Source organism: Neovison vison, chromosome 9 (genome assembly GCF_020171115.1).
Source record: "Neovison vison isolate M4711 chromosome 9, ASM_NN_V1, whole genome shotgun sequence".
NCBI classification, from domain to species: Eukaryota; Metazoa; Chordata; class Mammalia; order Carnivora; family Mustelidae; genus Neogale; species Neogale vison.
Genome location: NC_058099.1, coordinates 4773339 through 4799060, shown reverse-complemented (window position 1 = coordinate 4799060; position 25722 = coordinate 4773339). Strand labels below are relative to the sequence as shown.

Genomic DNA, 25722 nt, shown 5'->3' with positions numbered 1-25722 from the left:
TACGAATAATATTTTCATTTGTCTTCAGCAAATACCCAGGAGTGGAGTTGTTAGGTCAAAGGGACGAAGAGTGGCTGGGCCTGTGAGACCCAGCCACGCCTTTCCCCGTGGTGCCCAGGCCAGGTGACGTTCCTGGCAGCCGCTTTGAGAACTGGGTTTCTCTGCACCCTCACAACATTTCCACGTGATTAGTCTTTTTAATTTTAGCCGTTGTAGTGGGTGTGTAGTGGTGGCTCCTTGTGCTTTTGATTTGCATCTTGCCGATGACTAGTGATGATGAACAAGTTTTCATGTGTTATTTGGCTACGGTGGTTTGTTTTTTTGAGCGGTAGGATACAAGTCACAGATACGAGTCATTTGCAACTTCATGTTTTACAAATATTTTTTCCCATTGTTTGCCTGCCTTGTTTTTTTTTTTTTTTTTTAAGATTTTAAGATTTATTTATGTACTTGAGAAGGAGGGCATGCGCACGTGTATACAAGTGGAGGAAGAGGCAGCAGGGGAGGGAGGGAGAATCCTAAGCAGACTCCGTGCAGAGCGTGGAGCCCGACATGGGGCTTAATCCAAGGACCCACGAGGTCACAACCTGAGCCAAAAGCAAGAGTCAGACACAACTGACTGAGCCCCCCAGGCGCCCCCTTGTCTGTTCACTTTTTTTTTTTTTTGCATTGTGTTTTGATGAGCCAAAGTTTCTTTCTTTTGAAGAAGCTTAATTTATTAGTGTTTTTATAGTTATTTCTTTTGTGTCCTGTCTAAAAATCTCCCATTGACAACAAATATACCCCCTTATTGTCTATAGTTTCAACTCTCGTTTTTGGGTCTGTGGTCTATGTTGAATTAATTTTTTTTAATTTTTTAAGGTTTTTAAAGATTTTAGTTATTTATTTAACAGAGAGAAATCACAAGTAGATGGAGAGGCAGGCAGAGAGACAGAGAGGGAAGCAGGCTCCCTGCTGAGCAGAGAGCCCAATGCGGGACTCAATCCCCGGACCCTGAGATCATGACCTGAGCCGAAGGCAGCGGCTTAACCCACTGAGCCACCCAGGCGCCCAATGTTGAATTAATTTTTGTGCATAAGCCAAGAGTCAAGGCTTGTTCTGATCTGTAAGGCTGTCTAGTGGTTCTGTACCACTTGTTAGGACTTTCCTCTTCCTGTTGAATTTTGCTCTGGCACCTTTGCCAAAAATCTATTGACTAGATAAGTGTGGGTCTATTTCTGGACCCTGTTTATTTCATTGATGTATTTGTTCATCCTGTATGTTTAAAGTAAGTCTTAAATTCAGGCCACGTAAGTTTTCCAGCCTTGTTCTTTTTCAAGATTGACTGTTTTTTTAAGATTATTTGACTGTAAGATCTTTTCATTCCAATATAAATTTAGAATCTGTCTGTCATATTTACAAAAGGCCCACAGGCATTTTGGTTAGGACTGTGTTGAATTTATTTCTGAATAAAATGGTATCTTCCATTGATATCCAGTAATATCTTCCACTCGGGAACTTGGTGAGTCTGACTTTTCTCAGCTGTGTTTCAGTTTTCAGTGTGGAGGTCTTGAACAGCTTTTGATAAGTTTATTCCTAAGTAGTTTATGTTTTTTGATGCTGCTGTAAATGGCATTGATTTTTTAAAATGTAATTTTATTTTGTATTTGGTGTTTTACATAAACAGTTGATTTTTGTGTATGGACCTGTACCAAGCACTTTGCTGAATTAAACTGGATCAGTTTTACTAGGTTTTGTTGATGTTTTAGAATTTTGCCTACAAATAGGGAAAGTTTTGTATCTTCTTTTTAGATGATATGCCTTTTATTTCTTTTTCTTGCCTAAATGCATTGTGTTACTTCTAGTTCAGTGCTGTATTCAGATTCTTTGTTCTTGACCTTGGGGAGAAAGTGTTTAGTGTTTCACCGTTAAATCTGATGTCAGCTATAGGATTTTGGGTGTTCTTTATCAGATCGAGGGATTTCCTTCTATTTCTAGTTTGCTGAGTGTTTTGTTTTCTAAATCATGAATGGGTATTGAATTTTATAAAATAACTTTTCCTATGTTTGTCGTCCTAAGATTTTTGCCCTTTATTTTTGGTAAGCTAGAGGACTGCATTAATTGATTGGTTGATATTTATTTATTTATAAAATATTTTAAAAAATATATTTACTTGATAGAGCACAAGCAGGCAGAGGGAGAAGGAGAAGCAGGCTTTCTGCAAAGCAGGGAGCCCAACTAAGGGCTCTATCCCAGGACTGACCATGACGCCAGCCAAAGGCAGATGCTTAACTGACTGAGCCATCCAGGCGTCCCTATTTATTTACTATTTTATTTAATCTATTTTATTTATCTATTTAAACCAACCTTGCATTTCTAGAATAAGCTCCACCTTTTTGTATGCCTAGATTCAGTGTGCTGATATTTTATTAAGGTTCTTGGTGTCTGTGTCCGTGGCAGATATTGGTCTCTGATCTTCTTTTCTTTCAATATCTATGTTGGGTTTTTATCTTGGGTTATGGTGGACTTGTAAGAGGAGTTGGAAAACATTCCTTCTTTACTTTTTGAAAGAGTTTCTGTAAGTTTGGTATCATTTCTCTCATAAATACCTGGTAAAATTCACTAGTGAAATCATTTGACCCTGGAGTTTTCTTGATGGTGACGTTTTTGATAATAAATTTAATTTTTAACTCACTGAGCCACCCAGGCACCCCTATAATAAATTTAATTTTTTTGTGTAGTTGCACGGTTACTCAGATATCCTTTGTTGTTTTTGTCAGTATTTAATAAGTTGTATTTTCCAAGGGATTTTTTCATTTCTTTTGAATTGAATTTATTGGTATAAAGGTGTTGATCTCATTCCTTTTCCTTTTGATTGATGTCTGTAGGCTCTGTAGTGCTAGACCCTCTTTCATCCGCAGTAACTGGGTAATTTTCTGTTTCTTCTTTTTCTTACTTCATTCAAGGAGGTATTCTTTTTATTAATCTCCATCTCTTAAGAGGCAGTTTTGACCTTTAATTTTCTCCATTGTTGGATTGTTTTCTATTTTATTTATCTGTTCATTTTCATTATTAGGGCTTTTTGGATTTCTAATTTAATTCCATCATAGTTCAAGAGCATGTACTGTATGGCTTCAGTTCTTTTCAACTTACTGAGACTTATTTTATGACCAGGACATAGTCTGTCTTGGTGACTGTTCAAGTGCATTGGAAAAGAATGCGTATTGTACAGTTGTTAGGCGTCTGTAAATATCAGTTTTGTCACTCTCAAGGTGGTTGATAAGTGTCCTTCAGATTTTGCCTACTTATACTTTTGTCTAATTCTTTCAGTTACTGAAAATGAGGTGTGGAGTTCTCTACTGGGACCGTGGATTTATGTTGCTCCCTTGAATTTTATCAGGTTTCTGCTTTGTTGATTTCGAAGCTGTTATTAGGCATATGCACATTTTATAATTTTTATGACTGGCGTATTGACCTTTCGTACTGTTTTCAGATGTCCTTTATCACTAGAAATGCTGCTTGTCTTGGGGGGTCCCTTTTGTCCCATGTGAGATCATTGCTATAGTGTTATGTTTTCATGGTGTGGCATTTTTCTTGAATCCTTTTCCTTTTGACCCATTTGTGTTTGTTTAAACTGAAGATCTAGACATCATATAGTATTCGTTTTTTTATCAAATTGGCTTTATAATTATATTGGACTTTTTGTTTCCTTTTTTAAAAGGTATAGTTCATGTAACAAATTTTACATACCATTAAATCCATCCTTTTAAAGTCCACAATTCAGTGGGTTTTAGTACATTCACAAGCTTGTGCAGCCATTTCCACTGTCCAGTTCCAGAACATTTCCATTGCCCATAGAAGCAGCACACGGTACCATTCATCAGCAGCCACTCCCAGCTACCCCCCCACCCCTGCACACATCCTCTGGCAACCACTAATTTACTTTCTGTCTCTGTGGTTTTGCCTATTCTGGACGTTTCTTATAGTGTGTAGCCTTTTCTGTCTGGCTTCTCTCACTGAGCCTGTTTTCAAGATTCATTTTGTTGAGCTATGTGTTCATATTCATTTTTATGGCCAAAATACTCTTCCCCTGTATGGATCTCCCACATTTTGTGTGCCCACTTGTCAGCTGATGGGTACTTTCTGCGCTCTGAGCCCCTGAGGCTGGGGAGTGCCCTAGGACACAGCAGCAACTCACAGATCCCACTGACCATGGCTCTGTGTTGCCGGGTTGGACTCTCATCTAGTTTCGCCTGCTCTTTTGTTCATTCTTCTGTATCTTCTAAGACATTTGTAAAACATTTTGTCCAGATTTAAGAACTGTTGTCTGTGGAAGGGCTCTTCCGACCAGGGTGCTTTGCTGTCACCCGAACCCAGAGCGGTCCCTCACTTTACCTGTGGTGTTTGTCGCGGTGGCGGCTGGCCGGGTTGCCCTCCTTCTCCTCCGGGCCGGTATGAGCCCTGACTGGAGGAAGCCCCCAGCGTGGCGCTCAGCCTTGGCTTCTCGGTCTCCCCGGCCCTGCTCCTGATGTAGGCCTGCACGAGGAAGTGGACTACTCCGAGAAGCTGAAGTTCAGTGATGACGAAGAGGAGGAGGACGTTGGGAAGGACGGCAGGCCCAAGTGGTAAGGACTCCCCCGTCGCTGCTCCTAGTGCCGCTCCCCGGGGCTTGACCAGCGCGAGTGTACGTGTGTCACTGCTTATTGGTGCAGCCGTGGGCTGGTCATCCTGCTGAGTGCATTTCCTGGTCACGGGCAGCCTCACACAGGCTAATACCGTTTCTTTTCTGCGGATGGGACAGCCGTGTGGGCCTGGAGCCGGGGTGTGCGTCCCGGCACGGTTGGCTGGCTGAGCGCTGGTGGTGTTAACCACTGTGCTGGTGTTTTCCCGAGTGAGTGTGTACAGCACTTGCTAAGCAGATGACCTATGGATATGGGGCCCAGAAAGGTCTCTCTGCCAGGCAAGTTTGGGAAACCAACGGGCTTCACCTAACTCCTTTACTCCATTGTTGCCCAGAGCCTCCGAGTGGCGTGCTAGAGCGTGTCAGGGATCTTTGGGGAGGTGGGACGAGCACCAAGTGGGGCACGCCACCTTTCCTGAACTTAGTGACCGTTTCATTCCTTTTCTCTTTTTTGTATCATTTCATTGGACTCATTTTACCTGTAATGCCCTTTGGAAAATACTTCATTGTAGTTTGGTCCCTCTAGTTTTTGTCATAATACCAATAGATTGATTGGCAAGTACTTTTATTTTTAAAGTAAATTCCACCCCCAATGTGGGACTCAAACTCATGACCCTGGGATCAAGAGTCTCATGCTCTACCAACTAAGCCAGCCGGACTCTTTGGCTAGTACTTTTTTTTTTTAAGAGTTTGTTTATTTGAGAGAGGAGGAGAGAGAGCACAAGCAGGAGAGGGGCCGAGGGAGAAGGAGAAGCAGGCTCTTGGCTGAGCAGGGAGCCTGACTCAGGGCTCGATCCCAGGACACTGGGATCATGACCTGAGCTGAAGGCAGATGCTTAACAGACCCTTGTATCCCGGCTAGTACTTTTTAAATAGTACCTATGGCTGCTTTAATTTGCTTTTTAATTTAATTTAATTTTTGATACCAGCAATTATGAGTGCTTTCCTTTGTGTGGGATTGCCTATTTCCTTTGTACATATATTTATTAGACTTACTGTATCTCCTTTAAAATGTGATTAGTGTTTTATATTGTTTCGCTGTTAATGCTTTGATGTTTTTCTTTTTGTCAGTTTTATTGTCAATAACTGAATGTTTACATAGTTGAGTCTGCAAGTCTTTTTCTTTGTTATTCCATGTTATTTACTTAAAAGTCCTTCTAGAGGGAGTGGGTAAGGATCTTCTGCCACTTTTTCTCTGATACACAAACAATTAACTAATTGAGGCTTCTTTAACTTACTTTAATGCTGCTTGATTTTAACTGAAGCTTTGAATGCACTTGGGAAATATCTGTGGGTCAGTTCTTGGAACACTAAACCCAGAAGGAATTGTGAGCAAGAATTTAAATTAAAGGCAAAACCATACAATTTTACAGACTTACGGAGCCATCGGACACTGCTCCTCGTCTCTTTCAGCTGATGTGAAAAGAGTTCAACTGAAAGAGTTAAGCGTGGGTTTGGACCCAGCTTCACTGCTGGCTGTGACCAAGGACATCTCTAATTGAGAGTCCCCAAGCCCTCCCCTCCCTGCGTCTGCACTCTTTTCGGTGTTTCCTGAGTTGGTTGTGAGTCTCCTCCTTCAAGCTCCCTGGTCTTCCTTAACTCTTCTTTGTTTCCCCATCCGTGATGGGCTCCTGACACTTCCCTGGACTCCATCCCTCCTGTTCATCGTGTCTGCGACCCTGGGAGCACATCCTTTCTTCTCCCGCCCTTTGAGAGGTTAGCCAGCTCAGCTCCTTGCTCCGCACTGTGCCTTGTCGTCTTTCCTGGTGCATCCGGAGCCTTGTGTGGTCTCGGCGCCTCTCAAAGTGACGTCGGGAGTCCTAGCAGTTGCTGGCCCACTGTGATCTAAGGCAGCTTCCTGGCCTCATCCTCCCGCTGCCCTCCCGTACCCGTGTGCACGGACACGCGAGGACACCACATACTAGCCACACCTGACCTGACCCGCTGCTTTTCGCTGAACTCCTTGACATATGCCGGGCGCTGCTTTTGCGCGAAAGCAGTGCTTGGTAAATGCCCGCATTTTTTTATCCTGGTGCCTTTGTTTCCCCTGCAGCATGTAAAGGTGGGCACTGTACAGACCTCCGTTCCCCCCAGCCTCCGTTCGGAACCCTTCTTCTGCTCCGTGCCGTGTCTGCTCTGCTTCCTCCTCTTGCTCTGTCATGGCATCGTCCAGGGAGTCCTCGTTTGCTGTTCTGAGGAAAATTGATTGAGCTCCTCCTTTATGCAAAGCCTAGGGAAGGAGCCATAGTCTAAGGGGAAGGACCTTCCTCTGGGATCTCAGGTTCCAATCTGTTCGCTCTGTCTTCTGGGAAGACAGCTCCCCAGCGTCTCGAGACTCTGTTACCCATTCTTTAAAATGGGGGAGAAAGGGCTTAATTTCCTGTGAACCAGGTAACGGATGTGGACGTTTTTTTGTGTCAGAGTGACTTGGTAAATGTTGGTGCTGGGTTTTGGTGTTGCGGGCGTGTCCTCTCACCCACGCAGGCGAGGTCTGTTCCAGGGAACGACATGGTGTGTGGACAGCCGGCCTGGGGATTCTTGAGGCCCTCTGACGGGTAAGACCAAAGCGCACTTGGGCTGACTGGGAAAACTCACACTCACTGCGGTCTGTCCCAGGAGCAGTTGGGACCCCAGACGGCAGCGGCAGTTGTCCATGAGCTCCGCGGACAGTGCTGATGCCAAGCGTCCCCAGGAGGAAGGAAAAGACTGGGGCGAAGCAGTGACCCGTGTCGTCCGGAAAGTGCCAGAACCTCAGCCAACTTCTAGGAAACTTCACAGCTGGGCGTCCGGCCCTGACTACCAGGTACCGTGGTCACTGGAGGGGTTCTGTGCCTGTGGCGCGCTCGGGAGACACACGTGCACGCGCGCACCCGCTCCCCTCAGACTCCTCTCACCGAGCCCCAGGACCGCAGCACAACGGGCGTCTGCTTGTCTGCCCTCTACGCTCGCACTTCACTGAGTTCGTGGTTTCTGAGAAGTCCTAGGTGGACATTTCTCTCCCTTGATTTTTCATTTACGAAGTTTATTTTTAAAAATTTGAAACAGTCACAAACTTACCAAAAAGTTGGAAGCACAACACAAAGAATATTTTTCTCTGAACCATTTTTAGAGTAAGTTGCCAGCCTGGTCAGGCCCTGTGCCCTCAGAACGCTTTGGTATTTATTTTCTGCCTCGTAGGTAACCCCGGTTAAAACCAGGAAGTCAGCCTTGGTGCCTCACTGGCATCTGATTCGCAGCCCCATCCAGCTTGTTCTGTTTGCTCTGTCAGTGTCCTTGCTGCAGAAGAGTCCCCTTCCGGGTCACGGGCTGCCTCCGGTCTGGAGGAGACCTCCGCCTCCTTCATGCTCATGGCTCTGACCCTTACCCAGATTGCAAGTCATTTATTTTGTGGAATTCACCTCCAGTTTTCAAGGTTTCCATTTTTGGCTGGAACGTCTCAGAGATGACACTGACTCTTCTCCTTGTATCGGCCCATGTGACTGATCCCACTCTGTCCACACTCTGACGGCCACCACTCTGATGGCTCCCTTTTTTTCTTTTAAAGATTTAATTTATTTGTTTGACAGATAGAGATCACAAGCAGGCAGAGAGGCAGGCAGAGAGAGAAGAAGGGAAACAGGCTCCCCGCTGAGCAGAGAGCCCGATGTGGGGCTCGACTCCAGGACCCTGAGATCATGACCCGAACCGAAAGCAGAGCTTTAACCCACTGAGCCACCCAGGCGCCCCTTAACTAAGGTTTTAATGCTCACCAAATTTCACACCATGGAGTTTCTCTCATCCACATTTGTAACTGATAAGAAATTTGGGGGGAGATACTTTGAAAATATAACTATTCCGTTTCTCATTAAACTTGCGGTTTCCTTATTCTTATCAGTGGGTTCTAGTCTGTTCTTCTCCTTGTTCTGATGCTCCGGCTATCTTTGATTTGGCTGTCAGGAGCCTCTTCAGGCTGGTGTCTGTCCTTATGTGTCCCATCCATTATTAAGCAGTTTCTTTGCTTTCTGATAGGAGAAGCTTTTTTCTTTTCTCTTTTTCTTTTTCTTTTAATCTTCTTTTTCCCCCAAGTAAGCTCTATACCCAACATGGGTCTTAAACTCACAACCCTGAGATTAAGAGTTGCATGGTTGGTCTACCAGAGAGAGGAAGGGAAACGGGCTCCCTGTTTCCCAGTTTTGACACAAAACAGACACCCCAGGATAGCTTTTCTAAGGTCATTTTGTGCTTACCTTGTCTTGCTCTGGAATCAGCCCTTAAGATACTTAGAAACCAATATATGGTATCAGGAATGCTCACGCCTCCTGGGCCTGCTTAGTGGACAGGGTGGGGACAGGTGTGTGTGTATATGCAGATGCGTGTGTACACACAGACGCATGTTCGTGTTTTCATTATCCGTGTATCTGTGTAGAGAACCGTGACTTCACAGTGTTAGCTCTGGTTCCACACAACCCAGCTTGGTTCTTTCCCACCGTGTATCTGTAACTCCTCTTTCCAACAGTGAGATATCTTTTTTTTTTAAAGATTTTATTTATTTATTTGACAGAGAGAGATGACAAGGAGGCAGAGAGGCAGGTAGAGAGAGAAGGAGGAGGAAGCAGGCTCCCCGCTGAGCAGAGAGCCCGATGCAGAGCTCGATCCCAGGACCCTGAGATCATGACCTGAGCCGAAGGCAGCGGCTTAACCCACTGAGCCACCCAGGCGCCCCAACAGTGAGATATCTGTTCCCGTCGTCCCTAGTGTTCACACTGACTTGATCAGTCCCCCTGTGTGACCAGTCTCCCATTTCTGCCCCCTCCCTCTCTCCTTGCACCGATGCCCTCCTTGTCCTCTCAGCTATCGGTGCCCCATCCCCATGGTGCCCTGAATCTTCCCGCTGGGCCACCTCTCCTTGTGAACTGCCTGCTCACCCAGCTTGGTCGGGCTCTAACTCCCACGCCAGCCGCACCTCCACGTGGGTCCCATCGTCTTCCCGCCCGGGCTCTGACCACCCGCTCTGAGCCACCAGGCCTGCCTGGCGCCACATGCCTGCCTTGCTGGGCCGTGCTTCAGGACTAAGGGACTGATTGTCCAGGAGGCACAGAGTTAGGTCTGAGAAAGGCATTAATTCAGATACATTTGGGAAAATAATGCCAACAATAATGAAATTGCCATTTTTAAGGCACTTCAGCACTTAAGGGGCTCTGGTTCCACATCATATAAAATGAAAATGCTTTTATCTTCAGTCTTTTGTGTTAAGTACCTGTTGTGTGCCAGGCACTGTGCCTAGGGTTAGGGAACCACAAAAGTGAAACAGAATCGACGCAGAGCTGTTCTTGGAAGTTACTGTGCAGTTAATCCAGATTTCATTCCTATCTGGGGGTTACTCAGTATTCCAAGAAGGTTTCACTTTGATCTGCTCATAAACAACAACGTGAGTTAACTGAGTCAACAAAGAAAAAAAAGTCTCTATAATTTCATGCATTCAGGCTTCTGAAAAGTTCAGACGCTTTGCAGAGCATGAGGTCTGTGAAACGGCAGCTACTGTTAGGGCGCTCCGGGTATCTTGTGGAGCTCGACATGTGCCCTTTCATTTCTGGGAGCGCTGGGGTATGAGGTATATGATGATGTAGGCCCTGGGGTGCCCCTGTGCACAGCGTTCAGAGCACGGGGGCAGGCCTGATCCTGGGCAACGTGAAAGGACAGTGCTCTCTCGCACCCCAGTCCCATCTTCTGAAAGTGTTTCTCTGCTTCCAGGTTCCAAGTTCCTAATCCTCTCTGGTTGTCGTTACTGTCTCTTGATCACGAGCAGTTAACTTTCAGGAGGAAAGTCCTTGACTGCAGTGAATGTGTTGCGTGGCGCTTTTGTGGAGGGCCCACGAGCACGTGAGGAAAGGCACAGATCTTGTTTGTTGATTTTGGAGGACTGGGGACCCTTGGAGGCGTCTGCTCCGAGCACCTGGCACAGGAGGCTGTTTTGGAGGGTCATTCCCCACTGGAATTCCGGGGACTGGTGCTGAATTACACCTCCGCGACGTTGTGCTGCGATGCTCTCTGCCTGTAGCTCCGCTCCCTCTCCCTCCCCATGTCGGGGAGCCCCTGCCCAGGGCTGGGAGGGCGTCCCACTGGCTGCCCAGTGACTGAAAACCAGTGAGAGACTCAGAAGCAGATGAAATGGCCCCAAAGAGATGATTTATATGAAGAGTCACTTTGAAACCGTATGTGTGACGGTGAATTTTAATTTCTTGTGCCTCTTTACACCCGGAGGTTTCTGTATTTTCACGGGAGAAAGAGGAGAGCCGTTTTGCAACTGAGATGATGAATGTGGGGGTGTCTGCTCCTTTCCACTAGCCGGGGTGGGGGGGCCCTGACGTTCTCGTGTGCGCATTAGCTGTGGTGAGGGTATCCAGTGCTGTTCCCCGTGTCAGTCACGGTGCAGAGCACTTTGCATGGCCTTCGTTGCACGTGCACTGTCCCTCGGGCCTCCTTTGTCCCCGGCTTACACAGGGGGAGCTAGGGTAGAGGACACTGGCACTTGCCCAGACCTCACTGCAGATTAGTAAAGGGCCAAGCAGGATTGAAACCCGGGTTCAGTCGGCACATGACTACTGCTGCCTCTTAAAGGTGCTCAGGGGTCTTGGGAAGGAGAGCTGATCGCGTGGTGGGGTGGCCCTGGGCTCGGGCCCGTTGTTTCATCCAACTTCATTCTCTGGGCAGAAGTCCTCGCTGGGCAGCATGTTCCGACAACAGTCTCTTGAGGACAAAGAGGACAAGCCAGCCCCACGGCAGAAGTTTGTGCAGTCAGAGATGTCCGAGGCTGTGGAGCGAGCCCGAAAGCGCCGGGAGGAAGAGGAGCGCCGAGCCCGGGAAGAGAGGCTGGCTGCCTGTGCCGCCAAGCTTAAGCAGCTGGATCAGAAGTGCAAGCAGGCTCAGAAGGCGGGCGAGGCCCAGAAGCAGGCAGAGAAGGAGGTGCCCCGATCTCCAGGCACTGAGAAGCCGCCCCCACAGGAGAATGGCCCTGCTGTGCGCAAAGGTAGGCGCTGGGCCTGGTCCTGTGCACCGGCCACCTGGGCTGTTGGCCGTGCTCTGTTTGCTTCTTCCTGGCTTCCCGGTGTAGCTGGCTGCGCCCGCGAGGGGATGCGGGGAGCACGGGTCGTTGAGTTCTGGCCTGAGTTCACATCCTGTTGTAGCCACACTCGCAGCCCTGGTGCTTGCTTCCTTGTCTGTAAGACGGGATGGAGTAGTGTGCTCCTGCCCGCAGGCCGGGGCACGGGAGAGCACGCTCAGAGAGCACTGGGCGCAGCTTCCAGATGCGGAAAGCGTGCGTGTTACCCACTTTGTCCTCATCATCTTCGTCGCTGTTCTCGTTTCTGCCCCCGCCCAGCCAAAGATGCAGGCTCTAGCACAGGGTCCTTTTAGCTCATTTAAGAACATCACAAAGAACGTACCTTTGTGGCATTGAGAGAAGCCCGCCTGCTCTGCTCATTCGATTGCGTTCTTCCTGGCGTTAATTGTGCAGGGAGTGGATCACGTGGCTCCGTAAGGGACGTTGAACTGCGCTGAGTGGCGGAGAGGGGCTCCTGCAGTGGTTTGAAAGAGTACGGCCAGCTTTGTTCTTTGTGATTTCTTTCTTTCTTTCTTTTTTTTAAGATTTTATTTGTGGGAGAGGGAGAGAGGGAGACAGAGAAGCAGGCTTCCCGCTGAGCAGGGAGCCCGATGTGGGGCTCGATCCTGGGACTCTGGAATCATGACCTGAGGTGACCGCAGACACTTAACTGGCAGAGCCACCCAGGCACCCTTCTTTGTGATATCCTTAAATGAACTAAAAGCCACTCTTTTTAGGAGAGAAGAGCCTGATGTTGGGTTAAGTCCCTGAAGGCTGCTCCTGTGGGTCCTGTGGCCGGAGAGCTCTGAGAAACCGACAGCCGTTCTGTCCATTTCCTTGCCCGGAAGTCTGGGTGTGCCTGTGCCCAGTCCCAGTACTCACTGAGCTGGAGAGTCTGGGAAGCCACTCCGCTCCGTTGAGACAGGTCCTCGGGGCGGACCTGGGTGCTGCGTGTGCCCCTGCCCTGTGCTTCTGTGGCCTTCCTCTGGGACATACTGCCAGGTCTTTGGGGTTTGCGTGGGGTTTGATTGTCCCCTGCAATAGAATTAAGAATGCAGGCATTAATTATACTTCAATAAAGCTGAGGGACCCCCCCCACCCCACCCCAGTGCAAAGCTAGAAAGTTGGAATCGGGGCAAGAAAGAGGGAAACTGTTCTCTTCCCTTCTTTTCCCTTTACCGATGAGGAGGTGGGCAAGGAGAGGCGCGGTGACTTTGATGTGGGGTTGACGCCCGCTCCTTGGATGATGGCTGTGGGCTGTCCCGAGCTGGTGGCTGCTGTCCGCTTCGCTGGAGTCTTTTTCAATAAAACCTCTCTTGGAACCGAACCCTAGCCTCACCGCACACTGTGTGACCCTGGCAGGTCACCTGACCTCTTGACCCTTTGCTTTCTTGCCTCCAGAGGGATGGCGTCCCGGGGCGTCTGTGAGCTCACACATGCAGGGCAGGTGTTAGCACATGCCGGGGCTCGGGGTTGGGGATTGGCCAGCCGTGGAATGTCTGCGCCAGCAAGAAAGAGCGTTTGCCGTAAATGTTTGGCCAGCCCAGCTTTTTGTGAGCTCACTGCAGACATTTTTCTCGTTATTTGTCCTCTAGGCTCTCCTGAGTTCTCTGCCCAGGGAGCCCCCAGCACGTTTTCAGAAGAAGCCCCCACGGCTCCTCCAGCCGTGGCCCAGAGCGGTGGCAGTGAGGAGGGGGCCAGGGAGGCCGGGTCCCCGGCGCAGGAGTTCAGCAAGTACCAGAAGTCACTTCCTCCCAGATTCCAGCGCCAGCAGCAGCAGGTAAACAGGTCTGACGGCTCGGCGGATGTTCCCTCCCCCTTAAGGGAAAACAGCTGGCAGGAATCTGCCCTCGAATACCCCCATCATTGGCAGGGGGGCAGGGGTTGCGCCTGAAAACTTAGAGCCTTAGGAGAGTGGCCCTGGCCATTTTTCATTTTTCCAAGTGATTTCTCCTATGAAGGAATAGAACTGCTGCGGGTAGCGGCCGGCCGTGTCGTCCGATGTTGGCAAGGAAGCGGTGGTGGTGTTCGCGCTCGCCCAAGCAGCGCGCTGTGGCTTCTCCTTAGACCAGTGGTGTCCACCCTAGCACCCAGGGAGAGAGGAGGCCCAGGAGGGCTTGCAAAGCTGTTGGAGAGGTGTGCTAGCTTTGGCCTGAGGATGTAGGTTTGTAGGTGTTGAGTTGAACGGATTCTGATCCTGATTGTGCAGCGCCTCTAGTCGGGCGTGGCCTTGGGGCCGGGAGGAATGAACTCCTGCCTCCGTGTGGCAGCCGGGCCCTTAGGGCACCTGCGGACTGGCTTATCCGTGCCATCAGTATCCCCTGTATTAGTCCCTACACCTCAAAAGGGACCTTGTCTGCCCTGGGGAGGATGACGTGGGTCATTGTTGTCATCACGCCAACTCTGGTGGCCCCACCGGAGCACTCACTCGCACTCTGTCTAAAAGGAGGACGCGTGGAGGGACAGGTTCTGCTGACGAGCGGCGCACTTAATGGGAGACGGGGCATGTGGACATCACGTCGCCCGGCACCCAGATGTGGTGTCCGTCGTGTTTAGCCATCACTGGGTGTGGATCAGAACATGTGTGCCTTGGGGAAACACATCAGGGTCTTCAGCCTTTTCTAGAATCTCTTTTAGTTGCTTTTAAAGCCTTCACCTCAGCTCCTCCTTTCCGCGGGCCCCCGTGAGGTATTTTGGAAGCCCCCCAGCTCCTGAGCTGCAAACAGCAAGTGACATCCCTGGTGCTTTGGCGGTGCGACAGTGTGAGCCAGCGCCGTGCGGTGATTCGCAGGCTCGGCGGGGAGTTAACCGACCAGGAGGATCTCCGGGTACCTCCAGCCAGACATAGCCGTGAGAGTAACGCTGTGGGGCGGGGGCGGGGGCAGGGGCCGCTGAGTCCTTCCTCCAGAATGGAAAGGTGTCCGAACGCACCAGGGCAGCTGAAGGAGCCTGCCAGACAGACCGTCTGGTCAGCTTCCCCGAGGGCCTGGGGGCTGGACAGGGGAGCTCTGCGTGGAGGCTGGCAGCCCGGAGCCCTGTTGGTGGGTGCTGGTGGGGGGTCGCAGAGCTGTCTGGCGCGCCCGGGCCGGGCCTTCCTGTTTGTAGAAGGGAAGGGCGCAGCCGGTCAGCTCTTCTCCCTGTCCGTCTCTGACTCCTGCTGGGAGGCTGGTTTTGGGTGTGCTTGTGAGGGAGGCCCCAGGGGTCAGTGATGCAAGGGGCGCAGGGCTGGAACTGAATCCTCACAGGGTCTCGGACCTTGACTAGAATGTTCTGCTGATACTCATCTGTTTGTGCAGCGACTTTTCTGTGTGCCGTGACTGGTGGTCGGAGGCAAGGGTGCCACTGCTGTGAGGGGAGACGGGTGATGTGAAGCCCTCACCTGCCGTCAGGGCATCGAGGGCGGTCCCAGGGCCGCGGGGCAGAGGCCGGCCACGGGGCCTGCCATTGACTGCGGTGGGGCTGCCCAGAGCAAGGGCAAACCTCTCAGTGCCAACCTGAAGGAAGAACAGGGCTGAGCCAGGATGGTGGGGACAGGAGCCTTCTAGGTGGAGGGCCCCATGGGCCACCAGGGCCCCACGAGGCAGGCAGTCGTGGCACTGAAGCTTGAGGAAGGTGGGGCGTCCGGTGGGGCCTGGTGGGATTCGGGCTGCTCCGCCGAGAGCCGTGGGGAGCCGTCAGAGACCCCTCGAGCCTGGGCTTGGTGTGACTCGGTGGGGGGAGGGGGTGTGTGAGTGTGTGTGTGTCATATGTGCATGTGAGTGTATGTGTTTCCACACACACAAGTGAGTACACACGCAGGTGCAGGCTCTGCCCCGGCACATGTCTGACCTGGTCTTTCTTCCCGGTCAGGAGCAGCTGTACAAAATGCAGCACTGGCAGCCAGTGTACCCGCCGCCATCGCACCCACAGCGCACCTTCTACCCCCACCATCCCCAGATGCTGGGCTTCGATCCCAGGTGGATGATGATGCCTTCCTACATGGACCCACGAATCCCGCCCACTCGCGCCCCCGTGGATTTCTACCCGTCTGCCCTCCACCCCTCGGGTAAGCAGCTCCCGGGGGCCACGCGGGGAGAGGCTGGGATGGTGTGGGGGGAGGGGCGTTCCTTCGGGAGGTCGACCCCCCTGGACTCCAGTCTGGCCTCTCCTGCAGCTCACGGACCCGTCTGAGCTGTGGCTTTCTGTTGTTGGCATACGGTCACGGTACCAGTCACACGGAATCACTGGGGAGTGTCCTTCCGTCACGCGTTATACATCGTTTGAATTAGTTCTGGTGTTCTTGCTGTGTCGTTTAGTCCTGCTCTTTTTTTCTTTTTTAATTGAAGTTCATCTCTTTCCATTTGTAATGTTCTTTGTGGCTTCTCCCTTCCTTTTTGTCCTTCATTTGTCCTTCCCAAGGTTTGCGTAATGCCATTTTTAAAAAGCAGCTTTTGGATTTCTTAATTCCTTTATTTTATTTGGCTTGTATTACATTAATTTCTGTCTTTTCCTCATTAACTCCTTTGAAATTTTTCTGTTCTTTTTAACTATTTATGTTGAATACTGAGGTCATTAATTTCTGATCTTTTGCTGTAAGTATTCAAATAGGACCTCAACTATAAATTCCCACAAATGGAAGTTTTAAGATAACAGCATTTTTATTGTTGTACAGTTTCAAATGTTAGTCTGATTTTGGTTCATCACCCTTTTTTGGTTGATGATTTTTAATGGTACGTTGTAAATTTTCTGTTGAGTTTTAAGATTATCCTTGTGGTGTTAATTTCTTTCTTTTCTTTTCTTTTTTTAAGATTTTATCTATTTATTTGGCAGAGAGGTAGGCAGAGAGAGAGAGGAGGAAGCAGGCTCTCTGCTACACAGAGAGCCCGATGCGGGGCTTGATCTGAGGACCCTGAGATCAGGGCCTGAGCCAAAGGCAGAGGCTTAACCTATGGAGCCACCCAGGCACCTCTTGTGGTGTTAATTTCTAATGTGGTTGCTTTGTGTTTAGGCAATATTATTTGGACGATAGAGAAGAGGGATAAGGAAACCTCCTTATAAATGCCACACAGTCAATATTTTAGGCTTTGAGCACTACTCCATTTTACTGTTTTAAAAGAAAAATGACCAGAGATGATAGTAATTGAACGAGCCTGGTCACTTTCCAGTAGAGCTTTATTTTTAACAACAGGTGGCAGGTCAGATTCACTCTAGGGCTTTTGTGCACTAACCAGTTCCTGTCTAGATTGTTTGGCATTTGTTGAGATTTTCTTTGTAGGCTCTTACATGATCTTTTTTTTTCTTTTTTTTTTTTTTAAACATTCTAGCTTTGCTTGAAAACCATGTTATCCTCCAATTGGACTGGCCTGTTACCTGGAACTTGCTGACTGTGCTGTGTGCACGTACCTGTCCCACCTCGAGCTCTTAGCCCCGCTTGCCCACTTACCAAGAGGTGCAGGGAAAGTCTCCCGCTCTGACCGTGGATCTGTCAGATCCCTGAGCCTGTTGGGTTTTACTTCCATTGTCCTGGAAGCAGACAGGCGTGGAGCGATGTGTCTTGTTCTGTTCTTCCTGTCATCACGTGGCACCTGCTGTCCTTGGTTGCTTCCTCCCTCTGATGTCCACTCTGTCGGATATTAATGTCATCATTCCGGTTTTCTTTTCATGAGTGCTTACTTGGTATCTTTTTTCCATCTTTTTACTGTCAGCCTCTCTGAGCCCTTTTATTGGGGGAGTTTGTACATACAAGATGTGTGTGGTTTCACACTCAGAAAAATCTGACTTAAGCACCAAAATGCCTCACTTTAGATCTTGGGGATTATTATATTCGGATTTCCTACTTTCTGTGCTTTTCTTTTTCTTTATATTTTGGAACAAATTTCCCTATTGTTTTGGTGGTTGTACTCTGCGTTCTGTTTCTACTCTGTTAGTGGTCACACGACGCTCTCATACACGCCTCTGCCTTGCAGCAGCCGGGCAGCGTCCTTACTGCTGACCCGAGCTCTCGTGACCTCGTCAGTCTGTCTCTCTCTTGTTCCCTAGGATTTTAGTTCCGTATGTTTCCGGCCACCACGTTAGTCATTACTGTTTGTGTTGCTCCATGGAATCTGCACCTGGCCACATTTGCCTGTCCATGCACTGGTTTCTTCACTGCCTTCTCTGTCGCATTTTCCTTCCATCGGGGTGTGGCGTTTCTCCACGAAGTATGTTCTCTTCAGTTCTGCGGGAGATTTTTCTGGCAGTAGGTTTTCTTTGCCTGAAAAAGTCTTTATGACACCCTTTCTCTCGCTGGGTGTAAAATTCTAGGTTGGCAGTTGGTTCTTTCAGGACCCAGAAGATAGTATTTCCTTTTCTTCTGGCTCCCGATGCTGCTGAGGGTGACTCATGTCTGCGTAACCTGCTCTGTTTGCTCTCTGGCCACGGCTTTTTTTTTTTTTTTCCCCTCCAGTTTTATAGTTTTGGTTTTTTGTTTGTTTGTTTGTTTCGATTTTGTGTATGTATTTATTTGTCAGAGAGCACACAAGCAGGGGCAGTGGGAGAGAAGCAGGCCCCCACCAAGAAGGGAGCCCACCATGGGGCTCAATCCCAGGACCCTGTGATCACAAGCTGAGCTGAAGGCGGACGCTCAGCTTACAGAGCCCCCCAGGCGTCTCCCAGTTTTATACTGTTATTTGATATTTAGCAGTTAGTTTCCATCCACGTTGACTGTGGGTTTTTGAAAGTGGCGACAGGTCCGTCGTAACTAACACGGAGAGCTTGTCTGGGGACGCTTCGTCCTCCTCACGTTTTCTGGATGTGGTTCGGGGCATTCCTTACTCCTCTGGCCCGGACAGCGTTGTGGAGCCTGGCGTCAGCACACACATGTGGAGTTCCCATCTCCTTTGTGGCAGATTTCTGGGACTATTTGAGTGCCAGGGGGCCACGCCTCTTGAAACTCTCCTAATGGATGCGATTGTGACTGTTGATGGTATTTTCTCTGGTCACTACATTGCTGGTAACAGAACACCCCTTCTTTGTGGGAGCCTTTCTGCTGGGCCTCAGCTCACCCTGGTTGCTTTTAAGATCTCCTCTTTCTCTTTATTACTGGAATTTTTTCCCTCAAATTTGTGTTTTCTTTAAAGATTTACTTGTTTATCTCAGAGTGTGCGTGTGTGAGCGGGGTAAGGGCAGAGGAGCAGAGAGAGATCGAGAGAGTGTCCCCAAGCAGACTCCCTAAGCAGATTCCCTGCTGAGCACGGAGCCCAGCATGCTGGATCCCAGGACCTTGAGCTCACGAGCTGAGCTGAAGTCAGATCAAGTCTATTGTGCGTGTGCATCATCCATTTTTTCTAAGTTCTTAAGTACTTTGTTATGCTTTTCCTAATTCTTAAAACGTAATTTCTGGTGTTTATTCTGTTATCTGAAGTTCTCAGGAAGGCACATAACTCTGACCTGCTGCGGGCTTGTGGCGGGCTGCTTCCCACATACGCTGGTGATTCCGGGTTGTGAGTTCATCTTCAGCAGAGCTTTATTTATTGTGGAAATCTAGTATGGCTCAAGTGGAGAGTCTGTCCCTCCGGGCTGGTTTTCCGCCAGCCTTGAACCACCTATTCCCCTAACTTGGGAAATTTTCTATGCCACTCTGGGCGTATAACCCTGAATCCTCCTCCTGAAAGCTGTATGAAAGCTGGCATAGCCCCATAGTCCTAGGAGCAAACTGATTTTTCCCCGCTGGCCCAGATTGAGACGTAAACCTCTGTTTTCCTGTACTAAGGAGCATACGTTTTAAAATCTACCTTTGCATTGAGGGCCTCACCCTTTGAGGGTCTTTGTCTTGAGCAGCATCCCAGTTACGGCACTCTGCAAAACCCCATTGTCCCCAGCTGCTGGGACTGACGGGTGTTTCCCTGCTTCGTCCAGGAAGCACCAGCTTGTGGCTTTGGCCTGGGGCTGTGGTTTCAGCCCCTTGGGGTTTTCCGTATTCTTGGGAACCTCTGTGGGGGGCGGGGTGGGGAGAGGTTTGACATACTCTGCATGGGATCTTTGTGGCAGAGAGTGTCTGTGCTAGCGGGGTTTTTCGGGTCGTAAGAGCCACCACATTGCCAAAACCAAGCTGATGTACAGTATCGACCGCTTCAGTGTGCCTCGCAGTCAGCCCTTAATGAGCAGTCTGTAACTGCTGATTTCCAGAGAGGGTCTCTGCTCCTTGCCTCGCACTAACTTTATATCAGAGTCCTGCATCAGGGCCTTCCACAGCTACCAGAAAGCTTGAAACCCGCTGGCTTAATGTCGAACCGTTTTCCAGCCAGATCATCTCAGTAAAAGGTGGGCACAACATGGAGTGTGGCTGCAGATAAGCTTCGTGAAGAGAGTATTTGAGAAATCAGATCTTTTTCTCTCCACAGGCTTAGGCCTGGTGAGACCTTTTAATTTCTGCACTGCCGCCCCCCCCCCCTTGGCCCCAACTCGATCCACATGGACAGAGAGGCCTTGGGGCACACACCTTCCCCAGCCAGCATCTGTCCGGGCACAAGATGTTCTCTGTCTCTCTCTCTCTCTCTTTTTTTTTTTTTTTAAAGATTTTATTTATTTATTTGTCAGAGAGAGCGAGCACAGGCAGACAGAGTGGCAGGCAGAGGCAGAGGGAGAAGCAGGCTCCCCGCTGAGCAGGGAGCCCGATGTGGGACTCGATGCCAGGACGCTGGGATCATGACCCGAGCCGAAGGCAGCTGCTTAACAACTGAGCCACCCAGGCGTCCCTCTCTCTTTTTTTTTATTTTAAAGATTTATTTATTTGAGGCAGTGGCAGGGGCTGGGGGAGAGAGAGAATCTTCAAGCGCACTCCCTGCTGAGCTCGGAGCCCACCGCAGGGCTCGATCCCATGATCCTGAGATCATGATCTGACCTGAAACCAAGTCAGACGCTTAACCACCTGAGCCACCCAGGGGCCCCTGTCCTCTGTCTCGTAATCACCTCAGGCCAGTTAACAGTTTGTCGTCCTCTATGTGTCCTCCTGCCCCCATTCACTGTACAAAAATGTGGGGTGCTTGTCTGGCACATCTGGTGGGGCATCTGACTCTTAATTCTGGGGTTGTGGGTTTGAGCCCCATGTGGGGTGTAGAGAGGACTTAAAAATAAAGTCTTAGGGCCTGAATGGCTCAGTGGGTTAAGCCTTTGCCTTCAGCTCGTCATGATCTCCGGGTCCTGGGATCGAGCCCCTCATCGGGCTCTCTGCTCTGCAGGGATCCTGCTTCCTCCTCTCTCTCTGCCTGCCTCTCTGCCTACTTGTGATCTCAGTCTGTCAAATAAATAAATTAAATTAAATCATTAAAAAAAAAAAGGACCTGAAACCAAAATCCCCTCCCAAGTCTTTTGGCTCAGGTTTTGAAGCAGGCAGAGCCCAGGTCTCCGTCCTTGTAAGCCTCTCAGGCACACAGCTCTGTTTCCTCCATGTGCAGGAGACCTTGGCGTCTGCTTGTAGGCAGACCCTCGTGGCTGACCGATTGGCCCCTCCAGCCTTCTGCTGTCAGGACCAGCTCTCCACTGAACTACTTCTGGTTTCCCTCTGCCAGTTTGATGCCAGTTGATTCTCCACACGGGGTTCTGGACCTGGGAGCGTAGGCTGGACGCCACGGGCCCCCAGGACAGCTCTTTGGGACACTTAGTGTTGCACGCAGGTGTGCATTCAGAGGTTCTGTGGTCAGAGAGCACGGAGAGCCTGATGACGGACCGGGGTGCAATGGGGGAGGCTGCTGTGTCCACGTGACAGGGTAACTGTTGTCTCCTTTGGACCTCTGGTTGCCCATGACGTTGGAACGTGACTCTCTGAATGAGCTGGTACAGATGAGTTCTTTGCCTTTGTCTTCTTCAGGACTGATGAAGCCCATGATGCCCCAGGATGCCCTTGGGGGGACTGGCTGTCGCTCTGAGGACCAGAGCTGTGTGCCCCCACTGCAAGAAAGGAAAGTGGCCACCCTCGACCCAGCCCCCGTGTGGAGCCCCGAGGGTTACATGGCGTTGCAGAGCAAGGGCTACTCGCTTCCCCAGCCAAAATCCAACGACACTTTGGCCATGGACATGCACGTCAGGTGAGATGAAACATGGCCCTGTGGTCCTACATATGAAGGCAGAATCTCCATGTCCTGCTTGCAAGGGGCTCTGGGATGAAGCTCTGTCCCTAGAGGCATTGCCTGGAGAAAGGGCACTTTGCAGGGACTGGCAGTGCTCTCCGGGGATAGAGAATTGATGAGGTTTGCTCGAAGGCTTTTGTATGAGAGGCGATGACCTGCTGGTGAGACTGGCAGCGGCTAAGGAGAGGTCCCGAGTCAGAGGCAGATCTGTGGAACCTTGGGTCAGGGCGAAGGGTGGGGCTCGGCGGGGTCGAGTGCCCAGGTCATGGCTCCTTCCTGTGAAAGCGAAGCAAGCGGGCCCTGCTGGCCCAGTGCCCCAGACTCTCCGTGGACTCCCAGCCTCCAGCCTGTCATTTGGACCAGAGGATCCCCAGCTGCTCTGCCTCCCTGTGGCTCGCTGAGTCCGCCAGCAGCCACCACACTCTTCAGTCTGGACACCGGGGGCCACCCAGCAATCTGTGGCCCAGCAGCTCTAAGACGTGTTTAAAGATAGAGCAAATGTTGGTGCTTGTGGAGGTTTTTTTTTTTTTTTTTTTTGGTGGTTTTTTTTTTTTTCTTTTTCGTTTTCTTTTTTAAAAAATTTTTTTCTTTTTAAAACTAAACTCTGTGTTCATCATGGAAACCAGGAACCAGGCTCCAATCACATTGACTGATTTTTCTGGTTCCTTTTCAGGAATGAAAGCTCTTACTCTGCCTCACCCGGAAGGTCAGGGGGCGTAGGCGCCCAGCGCGATCTCCTTGAGGAGAGAGGGGAGGAGTTCTTGAGTGCTTTTGACAAGAAGGCCCAAGCAGACTTTGACAGCTGTGTCTCTTCTCAAAGAATAGGCCAGGAGCTTTTGTTTCCACCCCAAGACCATGTTCAGGAAGCAGGTGCTCCTGGGGGTCACACCCCAGACCTCAGGTGTTCCCCGCTGGAGCCCGACTTTGCCCCAGCCGAGAAAAAGCCAGAGTATAACAGTTGGGACGTTAGCCACCCACCAGAGGCCACCGACACAGCCAACAGCATCGAGAAGGGGGCGCCCCGGGAGGAGCCATCATTTAATGTCTCCTCCTGGGAGAAGGAAGGGAGCCCCAACAATCAGCCGCCCCTGCAGCCTGAGTGGACGCCTGAGCCCCGGGGCCCCAGCAGCCAGCACCCGGAGCAGACCGGCAGGACGCGGAGGTCCGGGCCCATCAAGAAGCCCGTGCTGAAAGCCCTCAAGGTAGAGGACAAGGAGAAGGAACTTGAGAAGGTGAAGCAGGAGCTGGGGGAGGAGGGTGCCCGCATGGCCAAGGAGAAGGGGCCGGTTCGCACCACGGACAAGGATGAGGATGAAGAGAACGACCCTGCACTGGCCAATTCCTCCCCCTCCCCATTGGAGGACCAGGGCTCCGCCCGCGCTGGCTTGGGCCGTGAGGCCGGCAGGTGCGAAGAGGACGAGAAGCCCGACCGGGCCTGGGAGAGCAGACCGCCCCGGGAGTCCAGCGACACTCCCCCGACAAAGAGGAACAACTGGATCTTTATTGACGAGGAGCAAGCCTTTGGGGGCCGAGGGCAGGCCCGGGGCCGCGGCCGTGGCTTCCGAGAGTTCACGTTCCGAGGGCGGCCTGTGGGCGGCGGTCCTGGCCTCTGCAGTGGGGGGGTACTTGGGGCGCGGGGCATCTATGGCGGCGGCCCGAGGAGCGGCCGTGGCCGGGGGCTGCGGGACCTCGGCCAGCCGGAAGACTTCCCCAGGGCCAAGCCGCGGCGGCGAATCGCCAGCGAGACCCACAGTGAGGGCTCTGAGTACGAAGAGCTTCCCAAGCGGCGGCGGCAGCGAGGCTCAGAGAACGGGAACGAAGCCTCCCTCCTGGAGCGGGAGGGCAGTGCCCTGAGGAAGGGGGACTTCAGGGACTCCTGGCGCTCCAGCAAGGTGTGCTCCGAGGACCACAGCAGCCTGGAGGCTAAGAGCCGAGGCCCTCGTGCCTTTGGCCGGGCGCTCCCTCCCCGGCTGAGCAGCTGCGGCTACGGGCGGAGAACCTTCGTGTCCAAAGAGGCCGCCCACTGGCAGAGCAAGAGCCCGGGCGCCTCCTGGCAGGAGTACAGCTCCCCAGATGCGTGCGGGTCCCGGCGACCCGCAGACAGGGACTGTGTCCCCGATGCCTACAGACATTCTGACTCTTTTGGTGCCAGGGCCTTCGAGGACAGCCGCCTGGAGGACAAGAGGCCCTTCTTCCCTGACGACCACACGGCCGACCCAGAAGGCGCAGAGAACCGGCCGTTCCGGAGAAGGCGCCCCCCTCGCCAGGACAAGCCACCACGCTTTCGGCGCCTCCGGCAGGAGCGAGAGTCCCTGGGCCTCTGGGGGCCCGAGGAGGAGCCCCACCTGCCGGCAGGGCCATGGCCAGGCCGGCCCAAGCTCTGCCCCGGGGATAAGAGTGGGTCCCCCGAGCTCTCATACCAGAACTCATCTGATCACGCCAATGAGGAGTGGGAGACGGCCTCCGAGAGCAGCGACTTCAGCGAGAGGCGGGAGCGGCGCGAGGGCCCAGGGGCTGAACCCGACCCCCAGGCGGACGGCAGCCTGCCCGGGGCTGCTGTGGGCGAGAAGAAGGAGCTGGCCAAGAGGAGCTTCTCCAGCCAGAGGCCCCTGGCTGACAGGCAGAGCCGAAAGCTGGAGCCGGGGGGGTTTGGGGAGAAGTCGGTTAGGCCAGGTGGTGGTGACGCTTCTCCCCGTTATGAGAGCCAACAGAGTGGGACGCCTTTGAAAGCCAAAAGGTAAAACAAACCCAACCCCAGGCTCTTTTCTGTTGCTGTCGTTCTGTTACTAAGCCTGTTTTTTCAAGCAGCACTCCATGCATGCGTGTCCCGCCGTGTGTCAGGAGCCGACTCTGTCCCTCTGTTGTGCCCTGGGGCGGGTGGGGGGGGCTGCCTGCCAAGACCATTATGTATGAGCGTCTCCATCACTCACTCCTGCACTGCTTGTCTGCTTCTTTCGTGTGTGGTTGTCATTGTTGTCGTGGCTTGGACACCAGACCTTAGAGTCCCTGCCCCAGTGGCACTTGTGTGGTGGCCACCCTGCTGAGGAGGCGCTCCCTGTGGACGGTGCCAGCGCCCCAGATCCCTCCGCCCTGCGACTGCTGTCACCCAGTGGCGTCAGGGGCCTCTGGCCTTCTGGCCCCGAGTCTGCTTCTCGACAGTGAGGAAATGTGGCCCTGCTTTGGGGATTAACCACCTCCTTGTCGAAAGAGCCAGGCCATAACAGCAGGGAGTGAGGTGTCCGAGGCCCTGTGAGCATCTCTCATGGGACCTGGGGGTTTCGGGGGTTGATCTGTGCTCTGGGGCTGCTTGTTGCCCACAGGCTGCCTGGAATCTGGGAAAGGGGGAGAGCACACGCAGGGAGTCACTTGGGTACCCTGATTTCCTGACCACACACAGGCCACAGCTCAGGCTGAGGAAGGCTGCTTCCTGCTTCCTGGCCTCCTTAGAATCCAGAGCCAGAAACCTGGGGTGGAGCTGTCTCAGAGCCCCAGAGGAGGGGCCCTCTGAGAATGCTGGTCCTTTCGGGTGTCTGCCCAGCCTCGCTGTCCCGGCCCCAGATGCCAAGACTTGGCTTTGCTTCTGACTTCTGCCGAGAGCCATGTGCTAGGGCCACGTCTGGCTCCTTGCTGGCCAGTCTTGTGTGCCCAGGGCAGAAAGTTCTGTGGCTCTGCTCAGGGCAAGCCCTTCATTGTCTTCTCTGTACAGGCCCGCTGAGTGTGGCACACTTTGGGGAAGGAACAGAGGTGCTGAGCCCCGGAAGGGGCGGGGGAGGAGTGGTGCTCCCCGTGAGTGGGCAGTGCTGTTGAAGCGGTGTGGGGGGGGCGGTGGGGGATGCCACGGGGTCTCGCACACCATGCACGGCTGCCGGAGAGCAGCTTCGACCGAACGACGGGATGCT

General features: G+C 51.6%; 1 protein-coding gene across 11 annotated transcripts in view; it reads left to right on the top strand.

Moving 5' to 3' along the window:
• PRRC2B (proline rich coiled-coil 2B) overlaps positions 1-25722 on the top strand; it is a 91449-nt gene that overhangs the window by 45439 nt on the left and 20288 nt on the right. For 10 of the 11 annotated variants that reach the window (XM_044264654.1, XM_044264653.1, XM_044264652.1 and 7 more), the window contains exons 10-16: positions 4514-4604; positions 7277-7463; positions 11351-11666; positions 13334-13518; positions 15588-15783; positions 21565-21781; positions 22497-24560. In XM_044264654.1, the coding sequence (XP_044120589.1) occupies positions 4514-4604; positions 7277-7463; positions 11351-11666; positions 13334-13518; positions 15588-15783; positions 21565-21781; positions 22497-24560 (3256 nt within the window). The remainder of the gene's footprint in view (positions 1-4513; positions 4605-7276; positions 7464-11350; positions 11667-13333; positions 13519-15587; positions 15784-21564; positions 21782-22496; positions 24561-25722) is intronic. The other variant, XM_044264660.1, reaches the window with a different exon arrangement.